General features: G+C 40.3%; 1 protein-coding gene across 4 annotated transcripts in view; it reads left to right on the forward strand.

Annotated features, from left to right (window-relative positions):
- The window catches only part of LOC121638620 (glutamate receptor 2-like), a 78,110-nt gene that overhangs the window by 45,163 nt on the left and 6,162 nt on the right, over positions 1 to 26,785 (forward strand). The window contains exons 17-19 of one of the 4 annotated variants that reach the window (XM_041983492.1): positions 9,721 to 9,835; positions 16,868 to 17,002; positions 22,294 to 22,469. In XM_041983492.1, the coding sequence (XP_041839426.1) occupies positions 9,721 to 9,835; positions 16,868 to 17,002; positions 22,294 to 22,464 (421 nt within the window). In that variant the 3' untranslated portion in view covers positions 22,465 to 22,469. Of the gene's footprint in view, positions 1 to 8,813; positions 8,929 to 9,720; positions 9,836 to 16,867; positions 17,003 to 22,293; positions 22,470 to 26,785 lie in introns of all 4 variants that reach the window. The other 3 variants (XM_041983491.1, XM_041983494.1, XM_041983493.1) reach the window with 3 other exon arrangements.

Genomic DNA, 26,785 nt, shown 5'->3' on the forward strand with positions numbered 1-26,785 from the left:
TTATCTCAACATGACTGAATCCAGCTAGTTCAAACAAACTGTGCATAGTCTAATATCTTTTACCATGGAAACTTGTTATTTTATTTAAATAAATCTTAAAACCACCTCATTTTTTTGCTTTATGAAAAGCTGCAACCAGTGTAAAGGTGCATTGCCACCGCTATCGTCATGTTGTTGCTATCTAGAACAGATTTAACTTCTGTTGCTGAACAAACTCAAATGCATCTTGTTCAATTTCCTAATTCAAATATTTTCATGCAGCAAAATAAAAACTAGCAATTTTCAGTATTTCCTCTAAATATATGAAATCAACTTAATTTATTCATGATCACAGACGTTAGTTGCAGAGACAAAATTTATTCAAGTAAATTCAAGACCTATTTCCCTTGGGTTTGTTTTTATTTTTTTATTTTATTTATTTATTTATTTATTTTTAAGTCAAAAACAAGCCCCCTGAACGTACACAGACCTGCCATGTCTCCCTGATTTATTTTACCTATCAGTTTTAATGAGTTCATTTATCATCACTGCAGATCTGAGAGGAATATTTCTTTTTATATTTCATAATGTGATGTTAAAAATATGTTAAATGACAGGAAACAGATTTAGACGAATTTCTGCAGCACATCTGTAATTCTGAATATGATCAGCATGAACCATAAATTCAGCTCTTCATTGTCTGAGACTGATGATCAAACAAATTAGCATCACTGATAATTTCACTTCCTGTCCAAAATATTCCCTGAAAATGATCCTGTTCTGGATGTTTGCATCACTTAGTTTCATTTCTATCCTGATGCCATCAGAGCTTCAGCAGATCTGACTGCCATGTCCATAAATCAGAATAAAGTCAGCTCACTGTGACAGAGACTCAAACACACCAAACACATCAGCCACTCGCTTCTAAGACCTGAGATTTATCCAGATGACCTAAATGTAGACTCTCAGAAACATTTTTTTTTTTAATTATAAATATAAAAGAAAATCGCTTAATGGAGCTTTAACTCACCCTTTGCTGTTTTCATGAGTCATGGTAGAACCAGAGACGTTTCCAGTTCATACATCCCTTCATATAAAATCTGGACCAACGCATGTTTAAATTGCTCGGTGAATCTCCTCCATGTCTCTGCTCCTAGCATGACCTTACTGTGACACTCTGCACATTTCAGCTCAGAAAACAATGAAAAACTCAATGACAACTGAAGTGCTCGCTACACATCCAAACCATCATCTCCAAACCTCCATCATTACTCATCACATGAGGAGCACTTGATACTGGATTGTCTCTCTTCCTTCTCTAAAGATAAAATATGAGTGGGGATTGTTTAAAAATGTAGAAATTTTGAAAAACCAAAAGTTATTCAAACAAGGAAGCAGACTGGTTGTAAATGTAAGAAGTTGCTGAACAAAGTTAGACAGGCTCAACGATTGTTGCCTTCACGGAGGGGGTCATATAATCTAATCATAATGAGTTTTTTATTTTGTTTCAGACTTAAAGCCTTTATGAAGTGAGTGATGGTGGCTGAAAAACATATCTGTGAGGCGTCAACAGACAAAAGGGAAAAGGAAAATGGAAACAGGAGTCTCTTCTGGTTGCAGGATAGCCACTGAAATGCTGCCAAGTACATCATAGTTGCATAAAAGCCACAAAGCCACCTCAAATCAAACTGAGTTAACATAACGGTGGCTTGATTATTATTTTTTGTTTGTTTATTTGTTTGTTTGTTTTTTTGTTATTGCTAAGTTACATTTAATGCTGGACCTGACAAGGGGAAACAAGGGAAGGAGGAGATTGAGGAGAACGAGACGTAAGCTCCGTTTCCAACAACGGATGCGGGTCGGGGCACATCTTCTTTGTGTTTCCACACACGAAAACTAGGATGGACACCCTAATATTCGGCCCGACCCGTCCTACTTTGTTGGGACTTTCCATTGGGGTACCAATCTAACCGACCCGACCCAAAGGGTGGAGTTTAACACACTGCAATCCGTTGATTGGTTGAGAAAAAAACTCGCTTCACGTGTGACCGGGCATAAAAACAAAGCAGGAACGGCTCCTTGTTTAGAGCAACACATTTTCTTTTTGTTGATTAAATTTCCAATTTAAAATGCTGTTACGAAGCACAGCGAAGGAAGAACACAAACTGTTGGATAATGGCCATTCTCCTCCTTTGTTTCTGAGTCGTGTTTTGGTTCTACTTTAAGGTTCTAAGTGCGGTACGATGGCGTCATGCTGTTACATAGCTGAAGCATCTATCACTGTCCGGCTATTGCTCCGGCGCTCAAAGTAAGGTTACGGTTAGCTATGGAAACGCACTGAGTTTACATTTTACAAACCGTATCTGCGCCCTAACCTTCCCGACCCACATCCATTGGTGAAAACGATGTTATAGATACTAAAGGCAACCACAACAACTATATACCCCGACCAGAAAAACTGCTAAACGAGTAGAGGAAAGCAACGACCTCTGTAAGAAAACAAAAGCAGACAATTATCGAGAGCACCTATGAGGAAACAAACTGAGAAGCATGAATAGCAACATCAGAAATAATAACAGCTCCACCAATATAACAATCAAGTATCAAAAGGACTCATGTCCTCCATTAAGCTCCCCTCTGCAAAGCTAATTTATTCAGCCCAAAAAAGCAGCCAAAACACTTTTCTGCTATCATGACGCTGCACAAAAAATAAACAAATAACAAAAACAAAGATGATGATGACTTGTGTCAAAAATACACTTGCTTTTTAACCATGTATTCACATAGCCTAGTGGATCTGTTGAGTGTGACTGCTCACATACAAGCTGATGCACTTGATTTTACCAGAGGATTCCACTAGGGGGCGTATAAGTGCATTCAGATCAAATATAGCTGCTGAATTTGTAGGGCGTAAACAAAAAAATAAATAAACATGGTGACAATAGTGGAGGTTAGTGTATTGTTCATTTTTAAAATGGTAAAATGGTGGTCAGACATGCCAGTGTAAGAGAACTGGTCGCCATCATGGCATTCCTGTGTTAAAACCATTCTGATACCATGATTCTGACCCTCACATTGTTCACTGAACAAACTGTAACATTAACTCAGGACCACACCTGTTTTAATGCAGCTGCTCCGGCAGCAGGCGAGGTTTCTTCCACCTCTTTCAGGATTATCTTGGTATTTTTACAACATTTCTAGTTCTTTTGGCTGTTGGTACATTTTGATGGCTGAAGCATCATTTACACCACATTGACAGGGACACCTCTACCACCCATACTTCACACTTCACCTCCATAACTGAAGCACCTGATGCAAAGAAGATGACCTCACTTTATAAGTCACCAATTCAGAAATCCTAGAACTTCAAAAAGTCCATGATAATGTGAAAATATGTGGCTTAAATTCAGTTCAGTTCAGTCCTAACACACCACCCAACAATCCCCCCTAAGCTAATAGAACCTGTTTCCCAAAACAAAACCGAACCTGGTGGAACATCATTGTGAGAAGCAGTTTGTGGAGCTGCCAAAACTTTACATTATGTAGCCGAGGCCATGAGGTTTCAGTCTTTTAGCTGCTAATCCGCCTGTTTTCCAGCCTGTTTATAGCTACATCTTACTGATGCAGCAAAACCATCCCTGAGAAGCTTTTAGAAGCAACAGTTTATTACTAAATAGTTTTATAATTCAAGTATTTACAAGATGATTGAACATAGAAACTCCAGTAGAGATAAATATAGTAAATAGAATTTATTAGATTTATACAGAAATAAAGGAAACTAAGAAGCAAAATTGAAATGTTTAACTATCAAACATTTATCCTGAGCACCAATCAGTGTCTGATTTCTGCAACCAGTCTTGGTTTAGTTATATAAACTAACTAAAAGGTGTTAGTTTAGTGCAATGGACTGGTGACCTGTCCAGGGTGTACCCTACCTATCACTGCTAAACAGGGTTAGACTCCAGCCTCTCTGACCCTTAATGGATGAAGCAGTATAGATAATGAATGAATGAATAAAAGGTGTTAGTTTAGTGAAATGAAATCAGATGTAGTTGCCGGCTTTCTGTGGCCCCATAACCAGCTCTGACCAGATTTAACATAACTCATTGTGAGTGCAGCAGCTTTATGTTTGAGTTGATGGTTTAGTACAAAATCCATATTTCCAAAAAAGTTGAAAACAAACACTTTAATCTCTAATCAGTTGATTAATTTAAACCTTTATTTAACAAACTGGTTGATTTTCAGCTTCTTCTCTGACCAAATTCATTGTGTTCAGAAACCAGAAGCAAATGTAGAATCTGCTGCAGAAACAGTAGAAGTTAATAGAGTCATGTTTCCATTGGTTTCCATCAGATTATTTTTAATTAGACTTCTTTAATGCTTAGGGACCCAAAGATACTGTTTGTTTCAGTTTTTCTGAGGAATCTGTGTCCATTCTGGCTGAATCCAAGATTTCAGCTGCTTAGCGGTGAATGTTTTGTGGATCTCCTCATGATGTTCCACATGTTTCAGCAGGAGACAGACGTGGACAGCAGGCAGGACAGTCAAACACACACTCTGTGTATGAAGCCACTCTGTTAGAAGTTGTAAAGAATCACATAAAATGATATAACCACAGGAAATGACTGCACCTTGATGGTAGCAAATGTCTCTCCAAAGTCCCAACATCCTGCTCTGCATCAGTGGCACTCTCAACTGGATGAGGTCCTCCATGGACACTGATGTCCCCCATACCATCACAGCTTTCTGATAACAGCCTGGATGATGATATTTCTCATCTTTGACATGTAGAAGCACACATCAGTTTACCCACAAGAGCAGCTGAAACGTGCTCTCATTAGACCACAGGACACGTGTCCACTTTCTTTCTGTCCATCTGAGATGAGCTGCTGTCCACTGTTTCTGGACGGAGTTCATATATGTTTTCCTCCTTGTGTAATCCAGCTACAGGTTAAATTTCTGGATTCAGTTGTGGACGGTGTTCTTCTGGTCCCTCTGAGTCCATGTGTCTGCATTGAACATGGTGTCATGACGGTTTCTCCTGCAGTGCTGCCTGAGGGCTCGAAGGTCACAACTATCCAACAGTGGTTTATGTCCTTGGCCTTTCCACACTGAGATTTCCCTTGAATTTTTAAAATATTCTTCCAAAATTCTGCTCTGTAGATGCAGAAAAGCAAAAAGTTCTTTATAATCTGTCGTTAAGAAATATTTCTTAAACGTACTGATGATTATCTCATAGAGTTTGGACCTAATCACGGTGCCATAACCAATCCTTCTGAAACCAAACCAAGTTAATAGACTATAAAAGGAGAAACCTATGGTGGATTCTCCTTTTACCCAATCCTGACACCCTCACCTGCCACCAGTTATTCTGCTGACTGGAGAATCTTCCAGAATGATTTTACTGGATAGTATAGAAAATTTTTTGTCTTTATTTGACTCTAGAAAAACTACTACTGAGTGTGTATCTGCAGCAGATTATAGATTTGGCCAGCAAATACTCTAAAAATCATTTATTTGGGCTTGTGTCTGTTAAATAGACATATATGTATAATTTATTTTTATTCAAATGTGTTTGTGCATAGTTTAACGAATAGCTCATGTGTTACCTTCAGTCAGAGAGTCATCAGTTTAAAGAATCCTGACCGGTGAGCTACCACTAACAGCCATCAAAATCGTTTACATGTTGTTTACATGTTTTCAGCTGCACGGCATCCTGTATCATCACGGTGTGTCGTGCATTCAACCGTGTGGTTTACAGTACCACAGCTCTGGTTCAAAATGCAAAAAATGAGGTGTTGGAGATAAATGGTTATAAAAAGTCCCTGCTCTGCTCTGAGCAGCTTTTAACTTTAGCTAACCAGCCAGAAAGTTACTGATCTCCAAACAGACACAGCTAAACACCAGTACTACACACAAACTGATTTCAACAAATAATGAACTTTTAAACAAATTAATTAATTAAACTCTTCTTTTCCTGCTTTTTTGGAAATGTGGTGTGTATAATACCATTATCATTTAGGATTCCTAAGTTAACCGTGTTGTCTGAACATTTATATCCTTTTAGAGCAATAAGAGGAAAACATTTACTTTTTGTCACAAACATCTGCCTCCCCATATAACACGCCAACTTTGTTCATTTCTTATTTGTTTCCAGTTACTCTTCATCAAATCATGCAATCATGTGCCGTCATTCTGATTACACAAATGTGAAATGAGTGGCCTGATTCTTGCTAGTAGGCTGGAAAGTAAATGTTAGCAGCATCTAAGTGAGCTGTTAATATCGATGTGGTCCTTCAGTGTAGCAGATAGCCTAGTTAGACTATAATTGAGTGGCTTTTTAATAATTTTTCTATTCATGGCTGGGCTTTGATAGCACTTCATGCACTCTTTACTCAGTAGTGAATTTAAAAATTCACTTATAATAATTTCAGTGTATTATCAAATAAAATTGGGCCAGCTTTGCTAAAATGTCCTTTCTGAGAATCAAACAGCAGCCTCTTCATGTTGGTTTCAGTAATCTGCTAAAACAAAAGGAAATATGATCAATATGTCCACAGTCTCTTGTAACTGCAACACGCTTATTATATTAACAAAATCTAAAACAGGCTGGAAATGTATTGACAGTTTCTTCTTTTAGAGAAAGGTTAAGGTAGAAGATGATTGTTTTTTTACCTAAGGTAATAAAAAAAGAACATCTTCTACCTTAACCTTTGTCTTAAAGATGAATCCATTAATATAGTTTAATTTCTGCAAACATCTCAGAACAGTTGTAGCCATGAACTCTTTCCTGATTCTCTTTTCTTGAACTGAATTCCAGTTCCCATTTTCCTTGTCATTATCCATCTAAATCAAGAAAAGTCACTTCAGAAAAGAGATGGTGGTAATTTTGCCTGTTTTCTCACATTCTAGAGGATTTGCAGTTTTCACTTTTGTGCTCTAGGCATATATTTAGCTTAATGTCCTTGAAATTGGTTCCACTGGTATGAATAGGATAATCATATTACTGCAGTGTGATATAAATGAACCTGTTCCTTCTTTTTGCATCGTTCACATGTGTCAGGTTACCCAGCAGCACACGACTGACTTATTCCTGTCCCACACACGTCACTAGCCATGTTTGCCTGGACACAAGTGCTCTGACTAAAAGCCTCAAAATAAAAATGCTTCACATAAACGCATGGTAATTGTTGTTACAATCGGCATGAATGAAAACACATTTTCCCAAATTCAGGTATAAGTGATCCTAAAAGCCATTTATGCTCCCTTCATGTACATGAATAACTAACTCCGTGTCAAGCATTGTGTCATTTAAGTGGCCATGGCCGTTAGACAATAAATCCACCAAGTTGACATTTATATAGCACATTTACCGTTTGCCCAAAGTGCTGAACAACAAAACAATTACAACATAAAACATAACACAGTAAAACAATAAAAATCAGTAAAAAAAAAAAAAAAAAAAAAAAAAAAAAACAAAACAGAGGGCAATACAAAGTTCAGAGTAGAGTCCCTTGCGAGACTAATGGCGTTTTCCCATTAATACCCACTCAGCCATACCTTAATTCAGCCGACTCCACACCGCTACTTCTGTTCCCTTTACAATAGAGGGCAACTGATGCCACGTTCAGTGTGGGCGGGGTCGTCTTAGCAAGGCGGCTATTAAGTATAAGTTATTTGTTTGCGACACACAAGGAACAACAACTCCCCCAGTTGCTGGAAAACCTTCTCATTACAAGCGACACCTTCTAGGTCGCTCTGATCGGGAGGGGTGGTGTCATGCTGGGCTAAGGGGGTACTAGTAGGATAGGGCATATTTTCAATCCCACCCACTTCTACTAAAGTTCTAACCATTACAGCTACTGCTGACTGTTTCAGCCACTTTCAGCCAATGTCATATTAAATTCAAACAACAGCTAGAGAGAATATATGTCCCACACCTTATGCTCCAACTTCCATTGCGCTGTTCCTTTTACTCAATAGTTTTTTAAAGGCTAGAGAAAGACATGGCTGAACCACAACAAAACTGCTTGTTGTCTGATGCAAATACTTTGCTTAAGATTTTAAAAAACTTAAAACTATTGAGTGGGAATTGAAATTAGTAATTAGTAATACACATACAGTGGTGTTTCTTTATGTCATATGTCACTGTTTCTTCTACTGCTGTTTCCTGTAAAATCATTTATTCCGTTAAAATATGACACCTGTGAACACATCATAATCTGAAAAATTTAAAACAGTACAGTTCTGATCAGAATTGTAACCCAGTGGAAGAAACTGTGCATTTGTAAACTTGGCTAGTGGCAAGTTTAGGAAGCCACAAAACACCTCTGAAGGCAAAACAAAGTTGGAAAGAGCAGAATTGCTTGCATGCAGCTCATTGCCAGATGACACCATATTTTATCCTTTTGGCTTGAAGTTTTAGGCAGTGAGAAATAATCTGCTACCAGCAACATTTGATGGTTCAGTCAACACAATCCAACATGGAGAGGCTGATTTATTTTGATTGTTTTGAGGTTTTTTGCTAATAAGACAAAAGATTTGATAGAATATTTGTCAAATTTATCAACCAGAGCCTGTTATCGGAACCCAACCCCATCTCTGTTTGGTTATATAAAGATATCTAGAACTGATTCAGATTATTCCTTCTTGGCAGGTTTAGCAAAGCAACATACATGCTAATGCGACTCCTTTCTAACAGCTCTCTGTTGAGAAAATTCAGCATTCCAGCTGTTTGTATTCTGTCTTTGTTAAGAGTTAAGAATCTCTGCTTCTAATATGCACACCTGTAGGAGGACTAACGTTTCCAGCTAACAGCCACTGTGTTCATGTAGAAATGCGGTGAACCTGGCGGTGTTAAAGTTGAACGAGCAGGGGCTGCTGGACAAACTGAAAAACAAGTGGTGGTATGACAAGGGAGAATGCGGCAGCGGAGGAGGGGAGAGCAAGGTTAATACACACTCTCTCTCACCCACACACACACTCACACACACACACACACACACACAGACATACAACAACACAAAACACAAAGGTAACTCTGGGTTAGTCTGTCAAATGTACAAAACGTAAAGAAGCAGCACAGATACAAAACCACATGTGAGGAGAAAACTGTCCCTCTTACTTAAATTTCAAGCAGTAGCCTCCTACAGAAGTAAAACAACAATGAAAACCCCAAAAAACTCACACTAGATTTAGCTAATACTCATGAGTGCCATCCCACAGGTCGTATTGTAATCTGTGCTGCTTCATATGTTGCATCTGTTTGGTTGAGGTCAGGTTTGGCGTGGACTTGAAGGCCAGATCAGGGTCAGGTGACTTCAAACCAGATGGCAGCAACATGAAAGCTGTTGATGGAGAGTTTGTACGACCCGTCCAAACTCTGTGTATCAGCCGCTCTGACCTGGCAGGGTACTGCTGGTGAGAAAGCACTGAAGCTTTTCATTGCAGCGTCTCTCACTTCCTGTCTCAGGGGCCAAACTGAGGGGCCCCGACAACACAAAAATAGACCATTTAATGAACTTTTGCTCTTTTGTGAAATGAGCTAATGACACATGCAGACATGGTCCTTACATTCAAAGTAATGTGTCAGAATGTTTAAAAACTTTCACAGTTGTGCCAATAGCGGCTTTTCATCAGCGGGCCCCGTCTTTGGCTGCAAGAACAGTGTGAGAACCGCTGCCTCATTAATAACATAAGATAACATTGATAATGATGTTATTTATGTTATTCCCATTGAAGAGTGCCAGTAAACCTTGCCGTATTGAAACTGAATGAGCAAGGAACCCTAGACAAGCTGAAAAACAAGTGGTGGTACGATAAAGGAGAGTGTGGCTTCAAGGACTCCACCAATAAGGTTAGTTTTATGTCTGTGGGTCAATCAAATACATTGTTCACACATTAAACATGCATGGTGAGCTCTCACAGTAAAGAGGTTAGCTACCACTGAATGTGACACCAAAGACACATGGGAATGAACAGTATGATGCTGACCAGAAGATGTCTGTTGAATGCTGAAGTCTGTCCATTTGTCTGTGTGTTACAGCTTTTTAGCAAAGACAGTTGTATTGATCTCTCCATAGGTGCAGAGCTGGGAGTTTCTGCTTTGCTAAAGGCTGCACCAATTAACTTTTAGGCTGTTTGAACTGCAGACCATCCCAGAAGGATTTATGTTGACTAGAATACAGTGATAACAAAGCACTTTTGTTCAATCTGTTATTCTAGTCATTTTCCTGTTCACTTTCTCTTTAACTCCCAAGGCCTCAAGCCTTGTCTCGTAACACTGAGGAGGCAAACAAAAGATATCGACTTCACACTAACACATTTACTGTGGTACTATAGTTAAATTTGAGAATGAAGATAAAGAGAGAGAAAATGAGGAAAGGAAAAGTTTTATCTTTCATTTTCATATCATCAAATACAGAGAAATCATTTGACTGCTGTGTAGAGTCACATAAACTCAAGATAGATGTTACAGACTCTTAAAAGTGAATACTATGTTTGTTCTAGTAACTAATCAGTTGTATTTGATAGTGCATTTATAACAGATCTAGTTAAGTTAGCACTTATTCCAAAGGATTTTATCTATCCAACCATCCATCCATCACGGACTTCATACTAGACATCTCTTTCCGCATCAGCACTCTTTAGCTCTTCTGGGACATCCCGAGGTCTACCCACATCAAATGCCCCAATGTCTCCTTCCCTCCAAAGAGAGGCAAAAAGGCAGAAACATTTTAGGAACCACCTCTGCAGACTCCTTTCAATGAGAACGACTAAGAACCCTCGGATGCATGAGCTCTATATCTTATCTGTAAAGTAGAGCAAGGCCGCCCTTTAGACTCAGACTATTATTGTTCATTTCATTCTCAAAATGGAACTATGTCTTTTAAACCATATGTAACCAGGATTAAACTGGTCACAATGCAAACTGTGACTGTGAGGGACAGAACGTAGTTTAAACAGCAAAAGATTTGCCTGTTGGCTCTGCTCTCTACACCACAATGGACCAGTGCAGCATCCTCATTAATTAAGCCCTAATCTTTCTGTCCATCTGTTTCTGCTAAGATACTATCTATGTTTACTGCAAGTTTAAGTATCTAAGACTTACTTAAACAAAGAGCAGTTCCCAACATAGAAGATGCATTCCACCTTTTTCCAGTTGAGAGCCATGGCCTCAGATTGACTTTCATCCCAATTGCTTCACACTTGGGTTGAAACTGCTCCAATGTGTTTTAAAAGCCGAGGCTTGAACTCATAAACTCCTTAATTTACTGTATCTGCAAAAAGCAGAAATGCAACCCTGAGGTTACCAAATTGGACATCCTTCTCTTCCCAACCACACATGAGATCCAGTCCATGGACACTATGAACAGGATTAGTGACAAGCAGCAGCCTTGGTGGAATCCAAAACTCACTGAACAAGTTTGTCTTTGTGCTTTAAATGCAGACACTGCTCTTGCTTTGGGCATAGGGGGCCCTGACAGCCTGCAACCACAACTACAGCACCCCATAGTCCCGCAGTACCCCCTCACAGAATCCCCTGAAGAATGCAGTTGTAATCCTTTTTCACAAAAGTCATGTAGACTTGATAGTCAAACTCCAATAACCCCCTCAACAGCTCTGCAGGGATAAAGATCTGCTCCACTGTTCCATGATGGAAAATAAAAAACAATTTACAATTGTTCAAAACCTCCTAGTAAACTTTCCAAGGGAGGCTGAAAAATGTGATCCCTCTATAGTTAGAGCACACCACTACCACCCCAGTCTGACACTCCACGGGCAGTCTATGCAACAGTGAAGAGCCAGGTCTGCCGAGACAGCCTCTTAACATTCAGAGCGTCAGCATCTCAGGGCAAATCTCATCCACTTCCAGCACCCTACATCCAGGAAGCTTTTTAACTATCTTGGAAACTTCTGTCAAGGTAATGGACCCCAGACCTGAGAAACCACACCTCACAACTTTATATTCCAGCCCAGAATATCACATCTGTCTTTTTCTTTATGGCACCATGTCACATGGGAGCAATTGGATATCAATATAATATATATATATTATATACCAATATAATGGCCATTTTGAATGTGCACCATGACTCATTCATCAAAGAATCTCAAGAGGACATTATCAAAAGGAAGAGAGGAAACCAAAGAGTAAAAGTGACAGAACAAGAGACAAGACAAGAGTCAACATCAGACTGACTTTTACTGGCTGGAGAGATCTCAGAGACAGGACAGGATGAAGATGGATGCCAAAATAGCCATCACAGTGCAAAGAGTCTACCAGAGTTTAGTAGTGCTGCTATCCAACTGGACGGGACCAAGTGAGCAAGAAGGCGACTATAGCCAGTGATGTTGAGGCTGATTCCTGGCTATCATCAGTAGCTCACACGCTCAGCCCTGTTCAGGTAGACTGAGGCTGTTCCTCAGATGGAATCAGGTGCTGTTAAATACCATTCACCTGGACATGGCTGAGTGAGTGGTGGTATTTGGGCCAGTTGCTGGCTGCTGTTGGCTGCTCCCTCACTCAGCAAGGAGACAATGCAGCCTGTACTTGCTTCTCACGTCCTGCTGTATTTTGATTTGGGCAGTGTAAAGGTAGCTAACAGTACTTTATGTTAGTATATTTGTTCACTGGACACCTGAAAGTCTCCATTTGTTGCTTCTACAATCCCCTTAGAAACATTGAAGTTACTCACAGAAGCAACCATAGCTTGCTTTTACCAACCCCAATCTTTGTTTTGGTGCTTCACCATACTGTTATATTCTAGTTCTGATTCAGGATCCAACATGTGATGTGATCAATAGCATAGCAGTGAATAGGCTGCCTTGTAATGTCTTGATTGTATCAAGTGCAGATTAGAGGTCCACTCACCATGGAAATAAAACAAAAGAAGTGTCCAGAAGTCTGTGGTTCTCAAGCCTGCAGACACATTGTTTTTAACTGCAGCTGGACAAATGTGCATTCCAGATACAATGCATAGTCCTTGGAGCTGATACTACATGTTGGAATGCTGATTAGTTTAAACCTAACTCGAACCAGAAGAACTGACAACAACTGATTTTATAACAAATATTAAGTGCCAAAAAGGATTAATAGCTAAATGAAAAGCTCAGACAACAGCTGCACAGTTTTCTAACTAAACGTTAAAGATCTGCTTTAACACTGCAGAGCAAAGCCGTGGCAATACAGCAGAGTGTCACGAAGCATGCGTTCACACAGCTGCTGATTGATCCACTGTTCAATTCACTGTTTGATGTCACTCTGAAATTTCCTACCCAAGAAATGTTAAAAGCTTGAATAAAGACAACTCCACCTGGGGATTTAGAGACCCAGCCCTCTACGACCAGCAAGACTCTTTCAATCAGGGTGAGCAGAGTTAAAGCCACATTAATAGTCAGCTTTTAAAAGAGTTTATTTTAAAAGCATGTAAAAACCTTCCAGTAACAGTCCTTAAAATGTTTCCTAAAATGTCCTTGGATGAGTCCACCACTGATGGTCTGGGTGGATCCTTTAACCTACTCACTTCCTCCTCAGCGGTGCCTCACTCTCCAACAGCCTACAGAGATAAGCATATAGTCCACTGTTTCACTGCAGGATTCCCCGCCCCATCCATCTGGCCCCGTGGCCAGCGTCTTACTTTGGATCCATAATGTTTTCTGGGAAATTTACTCATGCTTATCCGATGCAAACATGGAATTCCTGAATCAGGGCCAGCTGTCAGATTCACAAGTCAGCCTCCACTCACCTGAAGTCGTGCTTCAGTCCCAGCAGCGTCTGCTGCCACTCTGTTGGCTCTGCATTAATCCTTTCAGAAAAGCTCACACCTGTCTCTAGTTGGGCTCATTTACTAAGGGTTTGTTTGGGCTTCCAGAGGGCGTCAATAAAACCACTACATACCACTCACAATAAAACCCAAGATTTCACATACAAAATAAAAATGACATGTAGTTAAACTCCAAACAAATCATGCAATTAATAACCACACTCGTGTATAATTTGTTTGGCGCGGTGTGAACACCAACCACACTCTGATACGGACCAAAGAAACAGACTCTGGTCCACTTGGAAGCCGGGGTTCTCGGTCTCCTTGCACAGCACTTCTACTTTGTGTGCAGACTAACTTACTGCATCAATTGCTGCTGATACTGGACAGCTTTTTCAGTTATATGTTCTGCACACCACAGTGAAATTATGAACCCCAAGACTGCGTCCAGTGGCTTCTTTGTTTACTGTTTATTTGCAATGAAGGAAGCAGTGGAAGTGGAGAGATTTCCTCTTTCGGTCTTAGCCAGTCAAGGATCTCGGTTTTCTTTATCGTCCTGCTTTTTCATTATTGATTAGTGGTTGTTTTGGGGAATATCGCCCCTCTAGCAAGTAGTTGTTTTAACTATATAAAGTTGTCCAGGTGGATTGGGCCGCTTAAGTTAAGTGCAGGTTGAACACAAACCAAAGGAAGGTGTGAAATTTCCATGCCCAATCAAAACCTAGTTCCCCGGACTACCCTGGTGTAAATGCCTCCTAAACCACCAACAACAACACCACCAAAACCAAGACTAAATGTCCCCCACTCTCTAACACTTTCTTTCAGATGCCATTGCAGTGTGAGCTTAAAAGAACATGCTGGTGTTGTGATATCAGAGCCCTGACAGCATGACAAGTATGGTTTGTTGCACCATGCTGACTCTCTCGGAGATGTCAGCTCTTTTCACACAGCCTGCATAATTAATGTGCCCCTGAACTGACATCTGTTTGTAAAACCAACCATCAAACATCAGGAGTTTAAAAGATTCAGACACAGCCGTGTTTGTAAATGTCTCTTCTGGGACTCTTCCAAAGACAAGTCCTCTCCAAACACACCAGAACACTTCTGACATCATCTCACCTGCACTCGTACACTTTGTACCAGATCTACTGGTGCGCTGACATTTAAATGGGTTTAAACTGAGAACCATGACTTTTTACTGCACTGAAGCTTGAGTGCTGTTTTTTTCTGGTAATTTTGGTTTTGATGAAAGTTTCTGCTAAATTACCACATGTAATTGTAAAAGGGTGCTTATTGCTGTTTCAGTTCAGTTCAGCAAAGTCATCTCAAGTCACTTTACCAGATACAGTTTAATTCATCGTAGTCTAAATATAATCCAGTATAAACAAATGATTCACATTAGTCCAATTTATAATAACTGTGTTCATATAAACCAGTTGATAAAAATAATTACCTAGCTAAGGAAACAGATTGCCAGAGGAACCAGAACTAAACCTGCAGTTTGAGAGTGAAGTGCTCTGTAGGGAAAATGTTGAACTAAAGATCTGTAAGGGCACATTCACACTGGTGCTGCTTGAACCTCTTTAAATCAACCCTGATCCTCTTCCACAGACAGTACGGTTTGTTTTGAGCAATGTGAATGCTCATGCCAAAGTAGCGAACTCTGGTTCGCTTGAAAACCCGGGGTCTTGGATCACTTGCAAGTGAAACCTTCACTGCTAGCGAAAGAAAACGGACCACCCAGTGAACCAATAAGAGGAAATGACATATGACACATATCTGGCCGCCTTTCCTGCTGCTCTACTGGACAGATTCTAGTGAAAACTGGATCAGGTTTGAACTCCAAAGTAAAAACAGAAACTTCAGGACTTTAGAAATTTGGTGTTTTTCCATTGTTTACTTGCAGCGAATGAGCTGTTTTTGGTCCTAGCCAATCAATGAGCTGGATTTTCCTCTTCTTTCTTATTGGCCAGCGTTAAAAGCAAATTTTGTTTCAGGGAATATATCACCCCCTAGTGAGCAGCTGTTGTAACTGCATCAGGTTGTTGAAGTGGTTTGGTCCGCTTCAGTGTGAAAACAAACCAAAGGTGTGAAATTTTATAGAATGGCCCACCTAATCAATCTGAGTCCTCCGGAGTACCCTGGTGCAAATGCACCATAAAATCCAACAGAGAGTTTTATATCTGAGGAGAAGAATTTTAAATTATCTTCTGGAGTTAACAGAAAGCCAATGAAGAAGAAATTAAACTGGAGAAACACAATGTCTGCTGCTCATCAGAACTCTCGCCTCATTATTTGAATCAGCTGGATGTTTCTTTATAATTTTTTGTGCTTCATCCTCTATGTGATAAAATCAGTTGTTGTCGGATCCTCTGAGCTCAAGCTAACTTTTATTAAATCAGCATTCAGTCTGCACATGATGTCTTCTGGGAGATCATCAAGCTGTTTGGCTTTTGGAGGACTGCATCTGTTTCTGGAGGATTCCTCACCACAGAACTCAGACCGTGCAGAACTTCCTGCCTTGTAAATGTGTTAAGTGATAAAGGAGGTTGTTAGGTCAATGTTAAGATCACAGCAGAAACTGGCAAAGCTATCGTACATCATAGCAAGCAGAGCCGACAGTCCAACACCAAAATAGCTGGATCATCTTCTCTACAGTGTCACAGTGTCTTCTAGTTTTCCTCTGTGACCACCTCTAAAATATTCACTGGTAATATTTCCATATCAGTATGTTGTTATCAAAGGATGTGAAGTTTCATGGTTCATGTGTACGAGCGTGCAGAGGGATGTCCAGCCCTGGAGAGCATCACGGGTTAGGGCTGCATTCTGAGTTATCATCCAGAGAAGTCTTTAAATCAACTCTGATTCATCACACACTGACTCGTACACTGACACACTTAGAAATTTTAAGAATATTTTAACGTGTGCATGTGAGATTTAGCTCATATGTTGTCTGATTTGAAGCTGTCATGTGTTTCTGAGTTACCAGCATGAGTTCATTCTGATGCTGCCAGATTATAAAACGAAAAGCTTTCATTAGTTTGTCTGTTACATTTCCTGCTTACATAAGAACAGTTCACTAACACCTGTGTGTTACCTGTGTGTGTGTGTGTGTGCGTCAGGAAAAGACCAGCGCTCTGTCACTCAGTAACGTAGCCGGAGTCTTCTACATCCTGGTTGGAGGTCTGGGTCTGGCCATGATGGTAGCTCTGGTGGAGTTTTGCTACAAGAGTCGTGCTGAAGCCAAAAAGATGAAGGTAAATTGCTTTTAAAAAAATCATTTCATGCTATGATCGGTTTGTAATCAAGAGGAGTGTAACTGGAATTGTTCTCTGAATTTGTGTTGCTCTGGATTTTAGGTTCATTTTTAAATAAACAGATATACAGACTGTACTACAACCACATAACAAAAACCTCCATAAATGACCAAAGGCTTTAATTTTGGACTGGTCATCAACTGAGTGTTAATATGAAATCGAAGGATCATTTTTATTAGTTTAATCCAGATACAAGAATCTGCTCTACTAAAGGCTTCCATCTGCATTGAGTAAGTGATGCTGTAAAGTGAAACAGTGATTTCTGGTCCTTTTTTTAATGTGAATTTATTTTTCACAGCACAAAAATTTAAAGAGGAAAGTAAATAAATTATGTAATGAGATTTACCAATTTATGCAGATTACTGCTGATTCTATAATTACTTACAACAGAAAACAAGCAGGTCTCAAATTATGTGCTGATGCGGCTTTTATAGCTGCTGTGAAGAGGAGGAGGAGGATGGGAAAGCGGAGGGTGAAGCGGAGAAATTTAAAAATGTATTTACAGAAGAACTGTGAAAAAAGAACCATAAGTCCAAAGAGATGGTTTTCAGATGACCAACTTCTACCTAGAAAGGAGCAAATGAAAAATCTGAAGCAGTGAAACAAGCTGGATGTTCAGCTGCCAATGCAGCATCTTCCCTGGTTGGTCAGAGGAAAAATAGAGAAGCTAAAAACCTAAAACGAACTTAAATCTGCTCATATCGGCTTTTTTCTGCTCCAGGATATCAGGTCACATGAAAAGAATCAGTAAAAATCCATGAAGCTCAACAGCTGAAATGAACTAGAACTGCAGTAAGAATATGTGATGCAGCAGATGAAAGGACCGGTGTGTCTGTGCAGAAGAAGATTTGTGTTATGTGGGCTGAACCAAGGCGAGCAGCAGATTCAGGAGGAAGACTGTTTGTTGAGAGTCTTTGTTATAATTAAAAACTGACTGGATCTACATGAAGTGTTATTATCTGGTGGTTTAACCTTTGTAGGTAATCAGGGACTGTTTTTGTCCTCCAATGACCTGAAAGGATAGTAAATTAGTGCTACCTACAAGGGTTAACCTAAACCACAACTTCTGACCAGATTGAAACTTCATCCTCAGACTATAACAGGAAACATGTCCTCAGTCAGAGCTGGAGTTGATGTATGACCACATGTTCCTCATTTTTATCCATTCATCAATTTTGAGTAGCCAAAATTTAACTAAGATCTCACCAAATAAGATGGGTTATAATAATAGTTTAGAGTTAAAACCATAACTGTGCAGTTTAATCCATCAATTTTTCTTTGATTTGGTCTAATCCAGCAACAAACAGGATGACAGATGATCACTAATAATAACTAGGGATGCACCGACACCGTTACCAGTATCGGGTATCTGTCCAATACCATGTGCGTGTACTCGGTATTCATAAAAGTGCTCCGATACTACAAAACTGATACCAGTGTGAAAAAAACGAGTGCTGTCAAACTTAACACGTTAATGCGAAGAAATTAATCTGTGGAATTGACTCGCATTTTTTAAAAAATGCATTAACAGATAAACCACCAAAAACACTAGACCAAGTGAAAATTCAGAGGCCGAAGCCCATGTTAGCAAAGGCGACATTATAGCACCACAGCGCCATTATAGCACCCTGCTCTCCAAGCTCAAGACGTCCAATCAGCAGACTGCCGTCACTAGAAGAGATTGCTGACACTGTGTAGCAGCAGCTGGAGGAGGTAGAAACTTTATGCACTCAGGTTCAAACAAATAACAGGAAGCTAAAAGCTAAGCTAGCTGACCTGGACGGGAGAAGCAGACTCTGCAACATTCAGCTGATTGGGCTCCCTGAGGGAACTGAAGGTCCACAACCTACATACCTACCTACCTACCTACGCAGTTCTTTTCTAAAGTTCTCCAAGAAGCCATAAGGAAATCTTCTCATCGCTCAAACTGGACCGTGCTCACCACAGCGCAGCCCTCAAACCAAAGCTCGGTGAAAAACAATGACGTTTTATTCTTTGCTTTCGCCACTTCCAGAGAAGGGAACGGCTGATCTGAGAAGCTCTTCGGAGAGGTACGCCGGTTAACCAGATTCATTCAGAGTTTAAGATTACTCCTCGGAGGTGCTCAACTAGAGAAATAGAGGAAAGTGATGTCCTCCCTTTACAAGATGTCATTGAAGCCATTTCTCCTGCACCCCCTCAGACTTTGCATCACCCAGCAGGACGACTCCTGAATCAGTGACTGAGGCAGAGCAGTTCATCCAAGCATTCGATAAACCCTCCTGACTGTTTACTTGATCAGTTCTGGGGTTAAAAATATAATTGGATCTGAAGATGATCAGTGTTTGCTATGCACATTTATAGCTACCTTAAATTTAAGTGGTAATCACAATAAAAATTGGTATTTTTATTTATTTATTTTTCTTTTAATTTTCCTCCTCTACCCCTCTACCCTAATATTTCCATTTCAATTTAACAAAGTTATTACTCATGCCATAATAAAAATCTGAAATTGGCCTTATCTTGGCAAAAGAACCTTATTTTGGACATGTTGGTGCTTTGTCACAGCTGTGACAAACTGTGTGAACAGAATCCACCAAAAACCACTTTATCCTCCTCATTCCTGAAGATTCTGACAGTTTTCCAGCCTTACATTCAGAGGATGCTGCAGGATGACTCATAACATACAATTCACCACTCAGTCGTAGCATTGGTTTGTCACGGGTGGCATGCGGCCCCAATAAGGGCACCGCCACCGGAGGTTCTTTTTGGATCAGGGGGAGCAGAGTTAAAAAGCCACCCTTAAAAACCTTGACTTTTTTTTATTTCTCTGTCTATGTGAGCCATCTTCCCTGAAGGCATCCTGGCGTATAGCTATTAGCAACGGTCCGGGCGGATCCTGGCCGACACGACTCTTCCTCCGGTGTGCACGGGCCTCTTACCCGTAGCGCCTAGCCCACCAACGACCTGTAAAGAATAAGAATAGGGAAAAACGTACACGGCAGTCCCCTGTTTCACAAGGGCGATTCCCCCTCCCTTCCGCCTGGCCCCGGCGCCTCACTTCATGGCACCTCGCAGTCTCGGCCCCTGCCTCCAGTCCCAGCCATCTTCTCTCGATCCCAGCTGTGTCCTCCCTCTGCTTCTCCTGCCACTCTGCAGGCTTCACCTAAACCCTCTCAGGACTGCTCGCACCTGTCTCTAATTGAGCTCACTAAGGTTTCAGAGGGTGTCAATAAAATCAATACCAAATACTGCATAAAATCAAGGATATAAAATGAGTAAAACATATGGTTAAAAATATAAATAACACAAATAAAATAACATGCAATTAAAAAAAAAAAAAAAAACTATGTCCTGATTAAAACAAGTCACATACCCTCTTTAGCCCCATCACAGGTTCACACTCCTTACCAGTGAACTGTAATGAGATTTATTAGTACTTGTATCAGTACTCGATATCAGCAAGTACTCAAATTTAAGTGCTTGTACTCGGTTTGTAAAATGTGGTATCAGTGCATCCCTAATGATATCCATAACAAACTAAAGGAAAGCTGGTTTCTCCCAGGATTCCGGTTCTTCGGCGCTCCAGGCTTTGTAGATGCTGTGATGCCATAAAAATGATGTGACTCATTCTGTGCATTATGATCTCAACCCCACAGAACTATGGTGGCGATTTTGGATGGTGTATCCATTCATCATCATCACCATCATCATCATCAGAGCATCATGGTAAATGAAAGCTGTTGACGTCCAACACCTGACGAAAACCCTTATATTAGTTTTTTCTTCAGTTTACTTTTTAACTTTATTTCTTAATAATCAACAAAGACTGATATATTCCACTTTAACCCTTTAATGTCACAAGTATCATATTTAATACATACAGTTTCTGAGACGTTTTGCATCACCGTATGGTTAAAACTTTGTTCAAAACCCTGTTTTACACAGTCTGATGCTTGTCTTCTGTCCCCTGGTGGATACAATAATTATACAACTGAATGAAGACTTTAGATAAAAACGAATGGACTTTTCTCACGATTTTTCCTTGGGTCGAGCTTTAAAGGTCAGACAGGTGGTCAGTAGCATCACAACTGAAGAATCTGCCTCATGTTTGTCGTGATGAAGAAAGTAAAACGATTTGTGATTAATACTCCCCTTGGCTTATTTACATCTAACTTGCTGAAAAGGGGAAAAACACTGAATTAAAACACATAATAAAAATAATTTAAAAGGCTTTACAGCAACATTTATCTATTATATAAACTGTAAATCTGCAGATTAAACTGCTTGTGTTCTTTGTTATAGCTTCCTGTGAACCAGAACATCTGGTTTATGGAGTGCAGGATGTTTTACAGTTACAGATGTTCCAGTGTGATGTAGTAGTTTATGTCATCTAAAACTAAGCAATGTTGACTGTGAATTAGGTGACAGAGGTTTACACTCCAAATGAGCCACGCATTTGGCTTAGCTCAGACTTGAGAGCCTGTGATCTTCACTAAACCTCCACACAGCAGCTGTAATTTCAGGTGGACTCACTTCCATCATGCATCTGCTGAACACTGAGTTTCCTTCGCAGCAGCTTGAGGTGATTTCTTTACACAAACTGCTTCACATTATCTCTGCTTCCATAATGGAGAAGCCTCCAGTCCTGTTAGTCCAGCTGGAGAAGGGAGGAGGGAAAAACTCTGCAAAGCAAAGAGATGTGTTAGCATGACAAGGAGCATCTAAAGGTTTTCCTGGACTGGCTGATACATGAATGCATGGGGCATAGGGCAAATGCTCAGAGAGGAAACTGCATTAAAACACAAACAGGAGTTACATCTTAGGTTCCATTTTATCCATTAAAGCTCTTGAGTCTGTTTTTAGGTCTCCTCAGCCTTTTCACCATCAGGTGGGAATCAGCTGATTATCCAGATGACCACACATGACCACTCTGATCACAAGAAGTGCCTCGTGGTCAAACGTCTTCTGTCAGCGGATCACCCTCCATGATAGAGCAGATATGAAAAATGACAACCCTTGGATGGAGAAGCATGTTGTGAATGCAGCTTCTGCAGGACTGAACTCAAATCCAGCAATCATTTACAAGCATCTGTAGAAAATGTTCACTTTCTGTCAGCCATAACAGTCCTGAATTTGTTGTTGTGATGTTGTGAGGAATGATGAATGACAGTCACACAGCTGAAGACTCATCTTTCTGTGAGGAAAATCAGTGCAGCAATAACAATGACTGTATCTTTGTTATCATGAAGGTGGCAGCCAACACCTTGTCGTCACCCCAGCATACAGGAAACTACACACACACTCTGACTTCTCCTCAACACGCCCCCAACTTCAACGTGCTGTCTCCCAGCCACCAGCCAAACTACGCCACCTATAAAGAGGGCTACAACGTTTACGGCATTGAGAGTGTCAAGATCTAGCACGGGTAGGAGAGTGATGATTGATAGCTAAAACTGTTCTAACCTCACAGTCATAGACAACGTTTGGACATGACCAAAAGTACCTCATAGAGCAGGTGGATTCATCCTGAGGTGGTGCAGCAGCTTCAGTGGCAAACATCACATCTGTGTTTATGTTTTTAGGGTGATAAAGTTGGAGTCGATACCAGGTTGAAAAGGCTGTTTTTTCTGACTGAAGGTCCAGCTTAATAAATCATTAAAACCCCAGCAGATGCACCCTTGCACTGAAGCCCTGCTGTTTGCATGTTAACATCACAGCTGGGATGAAAGTTGCATCTGAAGCTGAAAAGCATCCTCGAAGTGATGAATCCATGATGAGAACGCAGCAGTAACACTCTGCAGAAAAAAAAACACCTGCTCATGTCTGTGTATGGCTGTGATTCTCCTTTCCTTTGTTAACTCATCCCTCTACAGTTCCCTCACCTCCTCCATCCCTTCTTCTGTTCACTTCTGTCCTTCCTTCCTCTCTTCCCTTTTTTGTCTTTTTTGTCTTTCTGGTCCAACTTCTTGTTCCTCAGAGCTTTCCTTGTTTTTCCTGCACTTTTATTAGTTTATAGCCAATCATCCTCTTTACTAAACGGACATATTTCTCGGCCAGTCTCAGATGTCTTGATGCCATGGTTTTTTTAACAGGAAGCCCCATCAGTTCAGATTAAACACAAGGTGGTTTGAACATGTTGCAAAATCACATTTTTTAATTCTTTTTATTAGGGACCATGTACAATTTCAAAGAGTAATGTTTCCAATGGATGCATTATACTAGAGTTAGCTTTAGGTTAATTTACATCTGCAGTCCCCTGGCAGGGCACAATAAAAACCACACAAGTATTCTAAGGGTGCATTCATACCAAGATAGTCCACTAGATACAGGTTGAGTTGGGGGGTGCAATATTGTTCCAGTCTGAGATTGCTGCACCACGCAAACAAATCAAGACTTTTTAAATAACATATTCCCCTCTCCACCAGAGACAGCGTTGCACCAATAGTTACTGAAGAAGAAGACGAGACACAGCGAAGAGGAAAACTCCTTTAGCTATTGGTTAATGAGGAACAACTGCCGTTTCTAGCACATAATATGGAGCTGCATCAGATCCTAGTGGTCTTGGGTTGATCAGAGTTCTATCAGAACTTTTACAGAATTCTTCTGACCGCAAACCATTTCTCCCATCCAGAGCTGCCTATCATCCACACTCGTATGTTTTGGTTGTGTTTACCCATGATGCTGTGCACTGAACCCATAACTAATTTTGTTTTCTAGTCCGCTTCCTGTATTTGGTCTACTTGAAACAGACTGAGACCGGCGTTTGTAAGCGGACCGAGTCCACTTCTTTGATTGGAATAATTCATATTTTGGCTACATCCATGGGGATGAGTCCTTATGGGACAAATGTGAGCGTAACACCACTTTATCCCACATAAATATTACTGAAACATTGTGGGTTAATGGTCTGTCTGAAGACGATGTCGTGTCAGCATTTAACGGCAGATAACTTGTGGTGATAAATGTGATGTCATGTTTTTACTCCAGGCAAAGTAGTCAAGTTATTTAAGTTCTGTATCGTTGATACAGAACCAAATTACAGCATAGGTCATGACAGGGACAAGGTCCACACTGAGGCTGAGAAATTACATCATTACAGAGAGGAATCCAACAACTGGGCCATCAGCAAGCATAACCTGTATATCCGCAGAACCGGGCTCAGGATGGAGGCCTTGTTCCCATAGTACCAGAGTTGTACTAGTGGCCTCAGTCTATTTCCAAAGAGCCAGACTTAAGTTGGTAGACTCAGTTTCTTTCCAAATAAAACCAGACTCAGGTTAGCGACCTCGGTCTGTCTTCACGGGACCAGACTCCAGTTCGTGGCTTCCACTGATTGATCAATGCTCAGTTCCAACACTCTTCTTCTTAATAAGTCCAACTCTGTAAAAATAGCTGGGACGGCTCATTTGACCAGCATCTTTCTAGCTTTACCCTTTCAGACCTTTTGGGTGGACCTCCTCTCGGGCTACAACACTTTTCTTTAAATCTAAATCTGAACCTACAGAACTACGATGTACCACTAGTCAGGACTGTTTTCCTCTACATGACAAGGACCAACTTGAAACTTATTTGTCCTTCTTATTATGGACTTCAGAAGACTATAAACAGAGCATATGTGGTCTGTTTTACCACCAGTGTAAGATCACAACTTTGAAACAGTAAGTCACACTGTGAGAGAAAGTACTGGAAAGAATTAGTGTTGTACAGCTGTACATATACCTGAAGACCCTGAGACCACACATGGTCCGAGTCAGACCTCATAGGTCATAAGACAAACTTTCATCCAATTTATTAGGCTGACCATACAGAGAATGTAAAGATGCAAACTGAACTGGAATAAGTCCACTCGTACCAGATCAGCAGTAAGGAACAGCATCCTTACCGTAATATAATCCAACTCCTAACCATGTGTGGCTTTTATCACGTTTGTTTTTTCCTTCTTAACCTAACCATGTCATTTTAGTCTGATCTCATGAATCAATCACGAGTGAAGCAGAAATAGTGAAACATTGTGCAAAATGGATCTTAAAATTACAAAGGCTTGCATCATTCCCACCTCTGTGCTTATAGGTGCCAAATGTGAAATGGATGTCAGGATGTACGAACAAATATGTCCAGTGTGGATATTGTCACAGAGATGTTGGACTTGGATTTGATGATGTTTGGAGAGGTAAGCTTTGTCTCTGCAGAGAACTGAGTCCGGAAAACTTCATTGTTTCAGACGATGGAGAAACTTCAGTGTTTTGTGCTTTGGATGATCTAGCTGCTGTACTTTCGGCCAGGAAACTGGGTCGCACCACAAACAACTCCTGACTCGTGTCACAACTTTGGTTAGATGGAAATATCTAAGTGATGATGATCTGTTAGAGGTTTTTATCTTAGTTCAGAGTACAGGTCTTCATTTTACTACCAGCACTGAAAATGTTGGTCAATAAAGACATATTGATCAGACTGTGCAAACCTTCTTGAACAATCTGGGTGGGATGAACTCTAAAATAGAAGTTGATGGTTTAGATGAAATTGTTATTAGTTTAGAGAGCTTAACAGGACAGAAACAGTCCTAACTTAAATCTGAGAAGGGCTTTCTTATATACTATAAAAGCCACACAAAAAATTTTTGACAGATTTTCCAACTGCTGCATCACCTAATGACGACTAATTCAGCATTTGTCTTGCATCCTGTCTCTTCTCTGAGCTCTCTCCAGCCTGTAAAAGTCAGCCCAATGTTTTATTACTTGTTCTGTCATTTAGTCTTTTTCTTTTCTTCTCTTCCTCCCATAAAGTCTTCTTGTGTTTCTTTCCTGTTTACGTTTACGTGCACATTCAAAACAGCCAATGTGAGCTGCTGGCGTGTTACTCAGTTGTAAATCGTGTTTCATGATCAAAAGCAAAACGCTGCTTTCATGCGATGCTCCAGGCTGGAAAAAAAGTTGTGAAGTGTAACTTCTCCGCCTCTGGGTGCTGCAGGATAACAACAACTCCAGGAATGTACATAATGAATGTCGGTGTGCCATCTAAACCAGTAAGAACTATCAAAGTTTTATGGTCAGAAACTTTTGTAGTGGTGATTTAAACTTTCTCTCTAGACAAAGTGGAATTCTTCTAAATCAGATTAACACCATTTTCTGTCTAATCAACTTGAGGTTTGTTTTAAAGTGAATTAAATCAAAGAGGCTCTGCTGATGTTCACACTGAGGATGATCAACCTATATAGGAGTAAGATGAGATGGCTACTCTCTGTTGTATTGCCACATGGCACTGGAGATAATAATGAGGAAATTTATTTATCAAATTTGGTAACAGTCCTGTCTGATCATCATCTACTGCGTTCTGGTTTGGAGAGCATGAAAGTTTAAGGTCTGGTACACTAATAACGATTTTTTTAATCCTACGAGACTTTTTTATCTGGTCAAGACCTCACATGTGAAGATAAAAAAAATCTGTTTTGATCGTATTGTGTGTGGTGTGCTCCGAAAATGTAATCACAGAACAACACACATGACAATGCTGTCCAGCAACTCCTCAACAATCTAGTCCTCCGAGCCGGACAAACAACAAAACGTAGAAGAAGAACCATAGAAACAAGAGGAAATAGGACAAGGGTATGATGGTGGTCTTGGGACTATTGTTAACAGAAAAAGCCAGAACTGAAAAAAAAAAAAAACAACAGACTGGAGATGGCATGAACACGGACTTTATTTACTTCCTTGTTCCCCAGCCAGCTTGCTCTCTGATTGGCTA

The sequence above is a fragment of the Melanotaenia boesemani genome, chromosome 4, assembly GCF_017639745.1.
Source record: "Melanotaenia boesemani isolate fMelBoe1 chromosome 4, fMelBoe1.pri, whole genome shotgun sequence".
NCBI classification, from domain to species: Eukaryota; Metazoa; Chordata; class Actinopteri; order Atheriniformes; family Melanotaeniidae; genus Melanotaenia; species Melanotaenia boesemani.